Here is a 14,599-nt window from a genome sequence, read left to right on the forward strand (position 1 = left end):
TGAAACACTAAAGAAGTCTGTATGTCTGTATGCAATGATCTTAATAAAATCTACTACTTTATAATATTTCAAGACCTCTTCACAACAAATTTAACTTGATGGATCTTTCAACTTCTGGCTGTCATACAGTGAATTATGCTTCAATTTATTTTTCAGATTATGCAGTCCTTTGGGACAGCAAGACAAAATATATAAATAGGAATCCACAAAGAACACACGTCTTTCCATTTTTATACTTTTAAAACATGTGCCTCTTTTAAATTCCACATCATCAAGACTCTGAGACCCTAAAAGTATTACACGATTTTATCCAGCAATATTTCATATCCACGTTTCCTTTTTAAATATCATCTCTGACCAGGATGTCTCAGTTGGTGCTACACAAGTGCCTGAGCACTGCCAAGGGTAAGGTGGGTTGGCCAGGTCTCGATCACCTCTCAGTGCCCCCTGTGGCTTCCTGGATGCGATTATGTAAAATTGTATGTGATTATGCCACTAAGAAGAGATTACCAAGGATCATGTCCATCAGACCTCTTGGCCAGTGCTACCCTAGTTGCAATCTTGCAAAAACTGCAGATTAGCCTGCGAGCTACAGTGAAATATTTATGAATAGTTCAATTTCCATGACCTAGCTTCCTGCAGATGCTTGGGATGACCCACTGCAATGCATATCTGGGGCTTATTTTGTTTTCAAAAACTGTAATTCCTTCACAGAGGTGGCGAGGTGGCACGACAGGTAGTATTGCTATCTCTCAGCTCTCAGATTTTGGGCTCAGTTTGAGGTTGGGGTGCTTTCTGTGTGGAGTTTACATGTTCTGCCTGCGCCATCCATGTCTCATATGTCCAGGGACATATGTAACAGAATAGTTACATGTTTTCAGTTCCAGATCATGCTCTGTACTGTCAGCATAGGTTGCGCTGGCACTCACCAGGAAAAGTGAAGTAGTGGAATGGATATTTTCTTCCACCAGTTTTTTTTTTTGGTCTGGCATTACCATTGTGCTGTCTAGTATTCATTTAAATATAAACACTTTCCATAAACAATGTGAAGGCTATAAAGCACATCATGCCATACGCCATGCTCATCTGTACAATACCACCATATGTAACAAATGATATATTACACAAAGTAGTTCATTTTAGCTTAAAAAGTGGTCTTAAGATTTAGTTTGCCAGCAAGTTGCCTCAGAAACCAAATCCCCCCACCCCTTTTGGTACAGCCACTTCAAAAGAGTGTTGTGGATTTCTAAAGAAGTTGTTTTTTTTCCAGAGCCCTTCCAAAACTTGAAGCTGCTGCATCTGCTGTTCCCAGTTTGCATAGCTACTCTGCCAAACTTCTTTGAAGATGTGGCTGTGCATTCAGGCTTCTCTTAATAAACAGTGTGTTGCTCCGTCTGTCAGCTCCTGTGATCTTTGACATTTTATATTATCAGACAACAAGGGCACATTCAAACTTTCTTTTGTACAAAGGCAATGCAAGAAGCATGCTTTGCTTAGCTTTTTCCTATACTTTCACACATAAAAAAATAGAAAGAGCTCTCAAATAGGTTCATGAAAGCTCAAATTCATCTTATAAAAGAATGTGCTGTCCAAGTATAAAAGCTTAATTCCTTAAGGAATACTAGGGTAAGGGAATGGGCATGACCACTACCTGACTCCAATAACAGCTTTAGCTCTGAAAACATTCTTTATGAAAAAAAGTTTATCACATGTAGGCAGTACACGCAGCATCAATACACTCTCACTTAAAAATGAATTATATAAAACATTGAGAATAATACAGGGAACTATTTGCATTGTACCTCTGACTCACCTCTGTAGCACCAGTCTGCCCTGCTAGGCAAATAGGCCATTGTTTTGAAACTTCCTTAGTAACCTGTAGTCAAAGTGACCATTAATGAAACAGCCAAGCACTTATAGAGTTCCCTCTTTTCTTTCCCCTGGTCACAAGAGAGACATTCAGCGTGCTGTGCAACAGATATTACCGCTCTGGAATCAGTCTAGAGAAGGTTTGGGAATCTGGAACAAGCTACTCAGACATGTTGTTGAAGCTGATATGCTGCTGGCTTTTTTCAATAAAAGGCTGGATGAGATCACTGGATCAATTAGCTACTACTAACCAGGTAGACAGGGTAGATGGGCTACATCTGTAATAACTATTTTGCCTTTCACAACTCTATGAACAAGTGGAACTTTTTACGTATGCTTAAAAATCAAGTGCAATACAATCACATTACAAGGGAAAAAAGGAATAAAGACAAAACACGATCCAGTTGATCTCTACACAAGCATCCTTCCAGAAGCTGGAATCTATCCCTGCAAGCATCAGAGCAAGGCAGGATACATCCCGAATGGGACACCAGTCCACTGCAAGGCAGACATGTACACGCTCACACCTAGGCACAATTTCCCAGAAGCCAAGTAACCTAGCATGTTTTTGGCCTGTGGGAAGAAACTGGAGCATACAGAGAAAACCCATGCGAATACAGGGAGAACCCACAAACTCAATGCTGATAGCATCCCAAAGCTAAAATTCTAGCCAGAGCCCCAGCTCCATGAGGCAGCAATGCTAACTACCACGTGTTACTATGCTGCCCTATATATAAGCATGCTACCCTTAACAAAACATTATACATTAGGGCATGGTCTCATTCACGACAAATAGCTAAAGATGGACCAGTTGTCTGAATGCTTATGTTAAGAGGAATGCTTGGTATTTAATCATCATAGTCTGTGGCACTCCCCACAAATGCCTTGGTATTTCTCTGCTTGGGCTAAATGAACAGTTCCCCTTGACTTGCTGCCTAGAATATGTGCCTGCCACACAGACTAAGTAAAGACTTTGCGCAATTATGGTTCTGGTATCTGTCTCACATTGAAACTGAAACAATGAAAGACCAACTACATTAACAATTACGTCACTCTTGTGGGTATTAATTCTATGATTTGGGCCTAAATGCCAAATTAGATGAATCAGTAAATGTAAGCTCTAATGATATGTTTTACTTTTGACAAAGAATTACAAAGAACGACAAAATTATTTTTTTTTTAAAAACTTGGCAAGTGTGCCGTTTTATTGCAAAAAAGCCATATGAGAGAGGTCTTTATGTCTTCATACCACTATGTCTCGTAGACAATTATGTGGGACCTGGACATCAAATGATTCACATAATGAACTGGAACAGCAGCACATAAACCTGAATTATCAAAACCCTTTTCTTCAAAGTCTAATGAATCACATGTCTCATAGAAATCAAATTTTACCTCCAAAGACATGCATGTAATTATAAGCTTCACAGTAAGCCAAACCCATTAAAAGTTACTGAAAGCCACAACAGTGCCAAACAAAAAAAGCAAGTGCTGGTGTTCTTCATTAACTAGGAAAAATGGGAAATCCAATAGAATAATTAAACACTACTATAAGGTTTTCTAAACATTGATTATGGAGTTCATTTATCCTGTAGATTTTCTAAAGAATGGGTCTCTTTATGACCACTTAAAAAGAAGTAATCTAAAACAAAATGAAAATATATTAATTCCTTGTGCAACAAGCATAAAAAGGTTAACTAAATAGACTCCTTAGCTTAGCCATAATTACAGTTATAAAACTCCTGGTCACTTGTGTTGTCAATAGGTGTTTGTTTCATTTTTGGTACACCAAAGTCACAAAGCAGCACAGTGCTTCTGAAAAAAGACATTCATGTTTGCATTGTAATCATTTTTTTTAAATGCACAATATCTCATTCCAATATAAAACTATCCAAGTACTGGGCACAATGTTTTGTTGTTTAATGTTCAAGCCACATCCCTCTAGTATTGTATTTCTCTGTTGATCCTAGTTGACAACCAAGAAGTTTCCATTACGTTTCTGATCTTCTGCTGCTGCTGGATACAGTATTATCTCCATCAGCCTCCTTCAACAGATCTATAACATGTGCAGCTCATATTTTCATGAGAGAATTCTACACCTGTGGGCTTCCCGTGAGCAGCTTCAATAAACTCTTAGAAAGCATCTATGCAATCTGTACAAACGAGCAATACATTATCAGTTTCCCGCGAGGATGTTTAAAATCTTACAACTAAATTATTGTTCCTTATTCAATGACTGTCAGTGCGAGTTACAGCCCTATGAAAAAATGTGCTGGCAACGAGGCAATGGAGTCTAAACAATAACTTAGAAGGCGGAAGGGACTTCAAGTTGTAGTCTGGCGTGATTTCCTTTTATTTAGCCAAATATCTTTCGCTAGCAAAGTTGATGTCTTATCCTTCACAAATGTGTGTACCGTGGTAACCGTTTTTTTTTTCAGTTGTTCATTTTTTATTGAAACAAAAAAGGTTTATAAACATCAGTTGCAATACATCATTAAGTTTCTTTTTGAGATTTTTTTTCATATCTTATAGGAAATTAAGTCACCGTTCAAACTAGGGGTCGAGACATATCAAGGGTCAGATCCAGCAACTCTGTGTATAAAGTGTAACTGCCTCAGGGACATCAGATAGGAAGTCTCTGTGAGATCTTCACAGCCAGTACCAATATTCCAGGAGTTCATAACCAAAATTAACATGGGAAATAATTACACAAAGAACACGGAAAAAAATCAATACAAAATATATTTTTAACCTTGATTGCTGAGAGCTTGTTTTACATCTGCAATTTAACCCAGCAGCATTAGTTTTAAAATCCCAAATTTCCAAAGAGCTGAGCATGTTAATGCAGCCCACAGAAACATTAAAAAAGTTCTTACCATCTACCCTACTCTTAATCAGAAACAAATGGTGTTAGAAATGTTTTCTTTTGATTGTATGCCTGGACATACATTTCAGCAGAAAAGGAAAATTAGACTGGTGAACCATTTTCAAGAGTGACATATGTTTCCCCAGTCTATTTATCTGATTAACGCTCGTCTGGCTTAACTTTACTTTGTTAAAAGTGCATATAGGCCTATACCAGTGTGGACATTGATGCAGATTTCCTGATGTTTGTTTTTTTTTTTTGTCTTGCCTTGATTTTATGGTCACAATGCCCCCATACCATACCAATTAACCAAGGTCTAAGAGCGTTTCTTAAAATGGACAAAAAAAAACTATTGTCTGCAAGAGAAAATGCTGTCTTCTCTTCTAGCACCATGAAAACCTTTAGAAAAAGAGCACACCTGTTAATGGGGCCAGCCACACTGGCACACACCATTTCAATGTCACACTGGAAGTGAGAAGCTAATTATTTGCCAGAGTTCTTACTTATTGGGCTGGAAAATATTAAGAAAAGCACATGAGATGTGTCACTTGTGTTTATATCACATGTCAGAAGAAATGCTTCTAGATGGGCTAGCTGTAACTAAAAAAAAAACAAATCCTAAAAAAGTTCCTGTCAGTATTGATAGTTTCAACTATATTTGTTTGATTTCTTTTATTTATATGCAGTAGATATACAGATGTGTAAAGGTCTTAGACATTTTGCACTGACTTGCTCTTTTCACTACACGTTTTTCTTTCTTTATGAAGAAATTCAATCCCTTGGTGATCTTCTGCTGCAATTTGACCCCGTTAATTCTGATAGAGCTGTATTTTGCAATACAAGATGGCACCTTTTTAATTGTATGGTTTGGGGGAAAAAATGATGTCAATAACAAGAAACATTTGACATCATGTCAGTTAGATTGCCTTGGGGAATGCAATGAATTAGCTGCAACAGCACTTCATATTGGACACTCAGGTCTAGGTTACCTTGAGTTGTAGAGTTCCTAATCTTTGAAATTTCTGATAATAATTAAAGATTGCCAAATGATAAGCTCAGTCTATCCTCATCCAAACTGAGATGTATTAATAAGTAAAATTAAGAATAATATTAAAGGTTTTGAGTGAATGGTTATTTCTCAAAACATCCACAAATTGTAACTGCATTTTTACACCATATAAAGTATATAAATATTACAGCATAATCTGTATTGGCACATAAATCATCGTAGCCAAAAGGAAAGCATGCTATCATACTTGCTTTACAAAAACAGTTATTTCTGTTACTTCATAGCTTAAAGCAAGATGTTTTTTTTTTTATTTATTGAATGTTGATTTCTATGGGATAAAAAACCCTCAAACAGTGCCAAGATCAGACTGACATCTATCTTTTTTGTTTTGAAATGCTTAGCCCTTGAATGTAACAAACTTCTCTCGTATATTGTCTCGGTGTGCTCCACTTTGAATTAGAGCTACATCATGACTTCCCTAAATTATTCATCTGTAATGAAATATCCCCATGTTCCTTCATAGCATTAATGAAAACGCAGAACAACTTAAATGAAAAAGATGCTCCAATGAAGCTGATCAGTTCGTTGCATGAAATTGTTTCAAGTGACTCATGTATCTGAACAAAACCACCACAATTTTATGCCTGGAAGGAAATAAACTAGAAACATGTGATGGAAGCTATAAATAAAGATGCATTACAATCAATGTTCCTCTGTGCATGTACTGTATACACCCAACACACTGTGTATCACTGGTACACACAGAAGGAGGAGCAATGCTGGCAGAACTGGTAAGGGTTACTTCAGCCTCTGTGTGCCAACTATTACAGGTCGGATAAATGGAAAATCTGTCACACTGATCCTGATGACTCTCATCAGAGCACTGTGTTGTTATCTGCAAGCGTCCAAAACAGACATTAGAAATTCTAATTCGAAGTTACACCTGATGTAAGCCAGACAAAAGCTGAATTGCTTCTACACTCTAAGACACCATCCTGACATTAAGCCATTTCTACAACTTGAAGTAAGTAAGGCTGTAATTGACCCAACAAAGGCAAGAGGAACCCTGTCATTTTAAATGTCTTAAATGGACTGGACGTTGCATTTTGGGATCCAGACAGTTAATGTTTTCTAGCAATAGTGTTGGAATACATCGAAAGAAGACAATTTGTTTAACTTCCTATTTCACTGTGTTCATTAAAAGCTTTTCATAGGTTCAGAGCAACAGAGCATTAGTGTAAAAGAAATATATTACAGACCCTGTTCTCTGCAGTCAAGCCTATTGCTCTTTCCAAACAGGTTAGAAAATGATGTTTTATAGCTCATATGTGCCTGTGCAGGGCTAATCAGCCATATTAAGGTGCCCACAACCCTAGGACAAAATATGTGACAAACACTTCAGAGCAACTGGCCATCTACAGTTACCCCTGTTCCTGTACTTTCAAGGAAACTTAAAGCACCTGTTTTGTCGTTAGGTATAGCATTTTATGTTGGTTTGTTACAATTTCACAGCATTGTTATTAAAATCATTGTTTTCATTTTAGTAAAACCAAATAAGTTAACACTAACGGGATGGGGATAATATTGTACTTTTGTTATATATCCGGGTGTAACAGAAATATGGAAGTCTAAACCATAAGAAAGGTCATCTATCGTGCCAGCACTGGTATCTAAAATAAAACAAAGTTAAATATTGTAGCAGTTTGTTTACAAACCCTCACTCACTGGGTAAACTACTTATCTTTGTCCTTCCCTGCGTCCAGCAACATTGCTCCCAACCAAAACAGGAAAAAAAAGGCGACTGGATGAGCGCAATGGGATTTAGGGACATCATCATGTCGGATGTCGGCTGCTTGCATCACCTACCTTGTTTTACAGTTCTCAACCTGACGGGACCCTTGCAGTTCTTTATCACTGTCTGTACATCGTATAGGGGCAATCCAGACACTGCGAGCCCCTCTACTTCCAGGATCAGTTCCCCCTCGGTTAATTTTCCTTCTCTAAAAACCGCGACATCTTCCTTAACTTCCCCGATGTACGGAAACTCTCCATTCTCTGCTCCCCCGAGCAACTCCACATTCAGTTCCCCGTGAGTGTCTTTGATAATCGCGCACTCATTAACTTTTGCTGTCCAATGGTTTTTCTTTTGTAGCACTTTGGACATGGTGAATACAAACCAACAGAAAACAGGTGGCCCCACCAACAGAAACAGGGACAGCCAAAATCAGCTGTTTCATAGAATTCAATATCCCAAGGACAAGCAGCAAACTTTTCTTTTTTTTTTGTTTTAGCAAGCAGGAATCATAATTAAAGCTCTTAATGTTTAGAAAAAAAATCAAGCCATTGCGATACAAAAGTCCACTTTAATGGAGCTTCAGCTCTTTCTTCTCTCCTGGTTTGTTTCTCATGTTTTCTCATTTTCTATGGTAACATCTTTACTGTTTGATCCTCCACAAGTCGATCTTTATCCGTCTCTGACTTGCTTTAGTTTCACGACCGTCCAGAGTCCACGCTTGTTTTATCTCCAGTTTTTCTTTTTTAATTTTTCATTCACTTTTCGTCTTTTGTTATCAAAAGCCCGCAAAGAAAGTGTTGATTTTACTCACTGGTGGAGTTGAAAGAGAGGTTTCGGTACGATTGCGGCTCCTTTAAGCAGGTACAATGTTGTTGCCTGTTTTGTTACATTTTATCCAGCTATCTGGAGCTTGCCATAGTAAAGTAGGCGCATGCGTCACACAACCCTCCCGGAGCCCTAAAGGGAAATCCTGGTCACACCTATCACAGGGTCCTAATGCCGAACAAGCTTTGTTCACGTTACTCGCAATATAATTACTGATTTCAATTTCTATTTTTCATCACTGAACTTCCTAAAGACTTACAACAATCATTACATATATACAATTGAATTAGTACATATTTTTATTCACTTTCTAAGACATGGTACGGACATTGTGAGGAACTAAAAAAAAAAGGAAATTATGTGAATTGAAAAAAAATGAATCCTTTTCGTAATTTACAAAGCCTCGGTGACCATATACTGTAAGTGACATACAAGATAGGTGACATAGGTGACAGATATGCCGTTTACTTACAGTCTTTTTATATATCTTGTTTGTTACTAATAGTATTAATCCATAGATCTAACTGTGAAGTAACTGAAGAACTTTGACATTAACTAAAAAGCTTTCAATAATGCACAAAGGAATATACCCTCACTGGACAAAATATTAGAACCCTCATTCAAGTGAACATGCCAAGGTCTGACTGGCCTGAAAAGCGTGAGAGGAGCTCCCCCCATCCCCTCCACACCTCCTAAATCCTACCAAGGAATAACCAAGGAAATACTTGAGCGATACCACCTCCATCACAGTCTTGTGAATAGGATTTGACCAGAAGAATGGAATAAGACTGGGTAGAAAATGTTGAATATGTGCTAGGTCTTTTTCTAGATGTTTTTTTGGGGGGTATCCTGATATTTATGCCAATGGGTATAGCATGGTTTAAAATAAGGAAAAAGAAACAAGAAATTGGGTAATTTCTTCTGTCTCTGGAGCAGGCCTCATCTTTAGAAGCAGGACTGTGGCTTTCTTGTCAATGATTGATTCCTCTAGAAAATTATTAGACAGTGCCAGTCTGAGCATTCTTTGTTTTTTTAATGAATGTAAATTTAACTTTCAAAGGCTTCTGCCAAAAGGTAAAGACTCACTTTATACAAAACTGAAGTGCAGCCCCCACCTGGACATGCCTATACCTGCTGGTAATGCAGTCTTATAAGGAAAGCACATCGTTTTAATGTTTGAAGGAAGCTGGCAGTCTGGAAAAAAAGGTACATCGAGTGTCAATCTGTTACAGCCAGACACCAGTACAGAGGGGGAGAGATAAGGAAATGTGACACATTGATGCCTGATGGGATCAGACGGGGCATTGCACTTTACCTAGGCAGGAAGATTAAACTTTTCCAAACCTTAAAATGACATTCAAAATTCTGTCACTCTCAGGCCGGTCTGTGGCCTGGACTGAACAGAAAATCAAACCTTCTCTTCAGCTGAATTGTATTATCGCTTCTCAGATCAGCTCAGCATAAGAGAGCTAGAATGCTACAAAGATTACCTGAGAGAGAAACACAAAATAACACATTTACTGTATATGTTTTACTGTGTACAGCTGACATTAAATATTTAATATTTTCTTAATATTTTTTTACAACAAAAGAATGCAGTTTTAGGCAGTATAATCCAGCATAATCCTGGCTTTGAAATTAGTGTATTTTACAAATATACTGATATTTTTCCCTACATATATGTGGGCTCAAAAGAAGAACTGAAACATTGATATCAGCACACGTCTTTTCAATTGTCATACCATGGTAGAGTGCACACTTTATTCTGAAATAATTGGAATAGGACAATTATTTGAAAAGCATAAAATAAACACAATAACACAACCTGCTTGGTCAACACAGCATCAGTGTCAACATATCTGAGATGTCTGTGCAATTTATCCTCCTCATGACTCGGAAATGGAGGTTTTTTTGTTCCTGTGCTGCTCTTCTGCACAGGCGAACTCTCCTGATTTCAGGCAGGAGGCAGTTCCCAGGAGTGCGACGTTCAGAGACTGCAGCACTAGGGGACTGGACCCCTTGCCCCTTCATCTACGGCTCACTGCAGCCATTCTGCTGCATCGCCAGAACAACTGAACACAGCTCTTTCACAAGATTATGTAGCATCTGAAATGGCTACTCAGCCAGTAGCTTCTGTTGTGATCTCCTGACCTTTCATGGCCAACATGAATACTGTGGTGAAAAAGCTACTTCTTCAGACTGAGTATTTATGCTACAGTGTATCGTGTTTACATTATCCAAGATAACACCTTAGATCACAAGCAAACTTGCAAGTTCATATCTAGATAATACATAAACTATTTAACTCATGTGTACTTGCAGCAGGTCACAAAGAAGTATACTGTCAATGCTCACCAGGTCAGCATTAAGTCAGAGGTAATTTTCATGACCAGGGAAATTCTTAGTTGTTGTAGATACTGTTAGGTTAAAAAAATAATTCCTGCATTATTATTAGTATCACTTCCGATATATAGTGTTTTGAGATTCCTTTGGATGAAAAGCTTTGTATAAATGCAAAATAATAATAATAATTGCTTACACTTATATAGTGCTTTTCTGGACACTCCAATCAAAGCGCTTTACAGGTAATGGGGACTCCCCTCCACCACCACCAATGTGCAGCATCCACCTGGATGATGCGACGGCAGCCATAGTGTGCCAGAGCGCTCACCACACATCAGCTATCAGTGGGGAGGAGAGCAGAGTAATGAAGCCAATTCAGAGATGGGGATTATTAGGAGGCCATGATTGGTAACAGCCAATGGGAAATTTGGCCAGGACGCGGGGATTATACACCTACTCTTTTCGAGAAATGCCCTGGGAGTTTTAATGACCACAGAGAGTCAGGACCTCGGTTTTACGTCTCATCCGAAGGACGGCGCCTGTTTACAGTGCTCATTGGCATTAGGACCCACTTTGACCTCAGGGTGAGTGCCCCCTGCTGGCCCCACTAACACCTCTTCCAGCAGCAACCTTAGTTTTTTCCAGGAGGTCTCCCATCCAGGTACTGACCAGGCTCACACCTGCATAGTTTCAGTGGGTTCATATTATTTTTATATATGGAACTATATACTCAGTCCTCTCAGGGGACCCTGTAACCCCTAGAGAGCATGTCCCCCATGTGGCAGATGGGGGAGCCCACCATAACAGTGGGGTGGCCCGAATATGCAGAATAAGGGCCTGCGGACCAACTATCTTTGGATGGCGACCTGGAATGTTCTCAGTCTATATAGAGTGGGGGCTCTTAGGAGCTTAGTAAATGAACTAGACAAGTACAACATAGGAATAGCGGCACTAAAGGAGATTAGATGGAGAGGTACCGATATAATGCAATGCAAAGACTATACGCTTTTCTATGGCAGTAGTAAGACCGATATGTTTGGTACTGGCTTTGCAGTCCGGAAAGAGTATAAGAGTACAGTTATTGCCTATAGAGCCAGGAACGAATGCCTCTGCACTTTACAGTACATCTCAAGACCAGGATGTTTAATGTAACATTGATATGTGCGCATACCCCTATAGAAGAAGCAGAAGATGAAGAAAAAGAGAGCTTCTTTATTGAGCTCGAGGCAGCATATGACGAAGCTCCAGGTCATGATGTTATGATCATCCTTGGAGATAGGAATGCCAAAGTCAGGAAGGAGCCAGTGTATAGACCCACGATAGGGAAAGAGAGCTTTCATGAAAATGGATTTAGGCTCATCAGTTTTGCAATGAGCAAAGGAATGACCATAAGTAGCACATGGTTCCCGCATAAGTGCATCCACAAGGCGACGTGGCGGTCGCCTGATGGAGCAACACAGAACCAAATCTGACCATGTGCTGATCGACACGAGGCACGGATCTGACATACTGGATGTCTGAAGCTATCGTGGGGCTGATATCGATTCTGACCACTTTTTGGTTAAGATCAAATACCGACAACAACCATCTTAAAGATGAAAAGAGGAAGCAAGAATCGAAAGTACGATAGGCAAATACTGGGGAGAGATCCGACAAGAGCTGAAAACTCAGGATACAAAACTCTAGTATCGAAGAGGAATGGGATGTAATTAAGAGAGCGGTTCTGTGCATATCTGAGGTAGTGGGGTGTCAAGTAGTCAATCGGAGAAAGACCTGGTTTGATGACTAGTGTAGGGTGGCGATTGCAGAAAGAAACAAAGCAAGGAAGAAAAAGCTACAAAGATCTACGAGAACCAGCACGGCTGAGTTCTCTAGAAAACGCACATTAGCCAAGAGGTTATGTAGATATAGAAAGAGTGAATGGCAAAATCGAACGTTACAGGTAATTGAGGAGTTATACCATAACAAGGAGACAAGGCAAGTGTACCAGAAGATAAAGGAAAATAAAAATGGTTTCCAACCAAGACCGGCCATGTGCATGGACAAAGAAGGGAACTTGATCAATGATGAAAGAAAGATACTAGAGCGATGGGCTGATAACTTTGAAGAACTACTGGATGACACTGGTGAGATGGATGAGACAGGAGAAGAAGAGGAAGCAGATGAAAATACCACTGAGAGAATCTGAAGATGGAACCCCACCTACTGTTGAAGTCAAGGAAGCTATAAGGAGCATGAAGAATAATAAAGCACCAGGGCAAGATGAGATAATGGCTGAGTATGGCGTATGACGGAGAAGAATTGAAGGACAGCCTATACAAGCTAATAAGCAGGATATGGGTAGAAGAAAATATGCCGGACAAATGGAGAGTTACCCTTGTTTGCCCCATTCACAAAAAGGGGTCAAAACTAGACTGCTTGAACTACCGCAGGATCTCCCTGCTAAACATTTCATATAAGGTTTTCTCGAAAGTACTAGTCAGTCGCTTAGAAGCCCACGCTGAGCAAGTCCTTGGAGACTGCCAATGTGGGTTTCAATGTAACCGGTCAACGACAGATATATTCACTATCAGATGCATCTTAGAGAAGTGCTATGAATATAACATTGATGTCCATCAACTATTCACAGATTACAAGTAAGCATATGATAGTGTTGATAGAGCATACTTGTACCAGAGTAGCGCGGATGTTGATCAGGCTAGTAAAGATGACCATAACCAAAATAAGTGGTAAGGTGAAGGTGCAGAACCAGGTATCATGCGAGTTTCAGGTGAGAGGAGGCCTTAGACAAGGAGATGCTCTCTCTTGTTTACTATTCAACTTGGCTTTATAATCAGTGATATCAACAGAGGAGGAACATTACTGAATAGATTAGGACGGTATTTAGCCTATGCGGATGACATCCATTTTGTTGGGAAGGAACGTCTGGACACTTAAAGAAAACTTTATTCAGCTGGAAGAAGCATCAACCAGGGCTGGGCGGACCATCAATATGGTCAAGACCAAATATGTGGTGATGACCAGGAAGGGCACCATCACCAGTGATGCACAGCTCGAAATCCAGGGCTACAAGTTCGAGAAAGTCAGTACTTTTAAATACCTGGGTTTGCTGAAGTGAAATCAGCCTGGAAATTAGAGAGAGAATCAATGCAGAAAATCGGTGCTACTATAGTGTGCAGGACCTGATGAAGACCAGACTTTTGTCGAGGAGGGTAAAAAAGGTGATATATCGGACCGTTATCCGCCCTGTGCAGTGGAGACAAGGTGAGATGCGGAACTCCTTAATACGTGGGAGAGAAGGATCCTCTGAAAAATCTACGGGCAAGTCCAGGAAGGAGGAGAGTGGTGACTAAGAACCAACATCGAGCTCTACGAGCTGTATGAGGATCCCCCGATAACCGCTGAGGTAAGAGCGGCACAACCACACTGGCTTGGACATCTAGAGCGGATAGACGATACCGGGGGGATGAGAGGATGGTGAAGACTGGCTCAGGACCGCGATGCATGGAGGAGGGTGCTTTACAAGGGCCGTAGCACCATGGTGTTACGTTATATTCTCAATCATTCACTGGAGATTATTGATCCATTTTCTTCTTCAATTTCAGGGCCACCCGGGAGATGGAGCCTATCCCAGCAGGCAACAGGGAAGGCAATGTGCATGCTGGATAGGATGCCAATCCATTTCAAAGCACACACATACATAAAATTTTACACACTCATACCACAGCATGTTTTCCCAGAGGCCAATTAACCTACCAGTATATCTTTTGACTATGGGAGGAAACCAGAGCACCTGGCAAATATCCACATGGACATGGGGAGAACATACAAAGTCCACACTGATAGCACCCCAGGTCCATAACTGAACTCAGGGCCCCAGCACAGCAAGGCA

The 14,599-nt window shown here is 39.9% G+C and overlaps 1 protein-coding gene across 10 annotated transcripts in view; it reads right to left on the reverse strand.

The window, feature by feature from the left end:
• Positions 1 to 7,998, reverse strand: part of magi1b (membrane associated guanylate kinase, WW and PDZ domain containing 1b) — a 188,087-nt gene extending 180,089 nt beyond the window's left edge. For all 10 annotated transcript variants that reach the window (XM_088916189.1, XM_088916188.1, XM_088916184.1 and 7 more), the window contains exon 1: positions 7,611 to 7,998. In XM_088916189.1, coding sequence (XP_088772315.1) covers positions 7,611 to 7,908 — 298 coding nt within the window. In that variant the 5' untranslated portion in view covers positions 7,909 to 7,998. The remainder of the gene's footprint in view (positions 1 to 7,610) is intronic.
• Between the last annotated feature and the right edge of the window lie 6,601 nt (positions 7,999 to 14,599).

The sequence above is a fragment of the Atractosteus spatula genome, chromosome 5 (genome assembly GCF_055471065.1).
Source record: "Atractosteus spatula isolate fAtrSpa1 chromosome 5, fAtrSpa1.hap1, whole genome shotgun sequence".
Lineage (NCBI taxonomy): Eukaryota > Metazoa > Chordata > Actinopteri > Semionotiformes > Lepisosteidae > Atractosteus > Atractosteus spatula.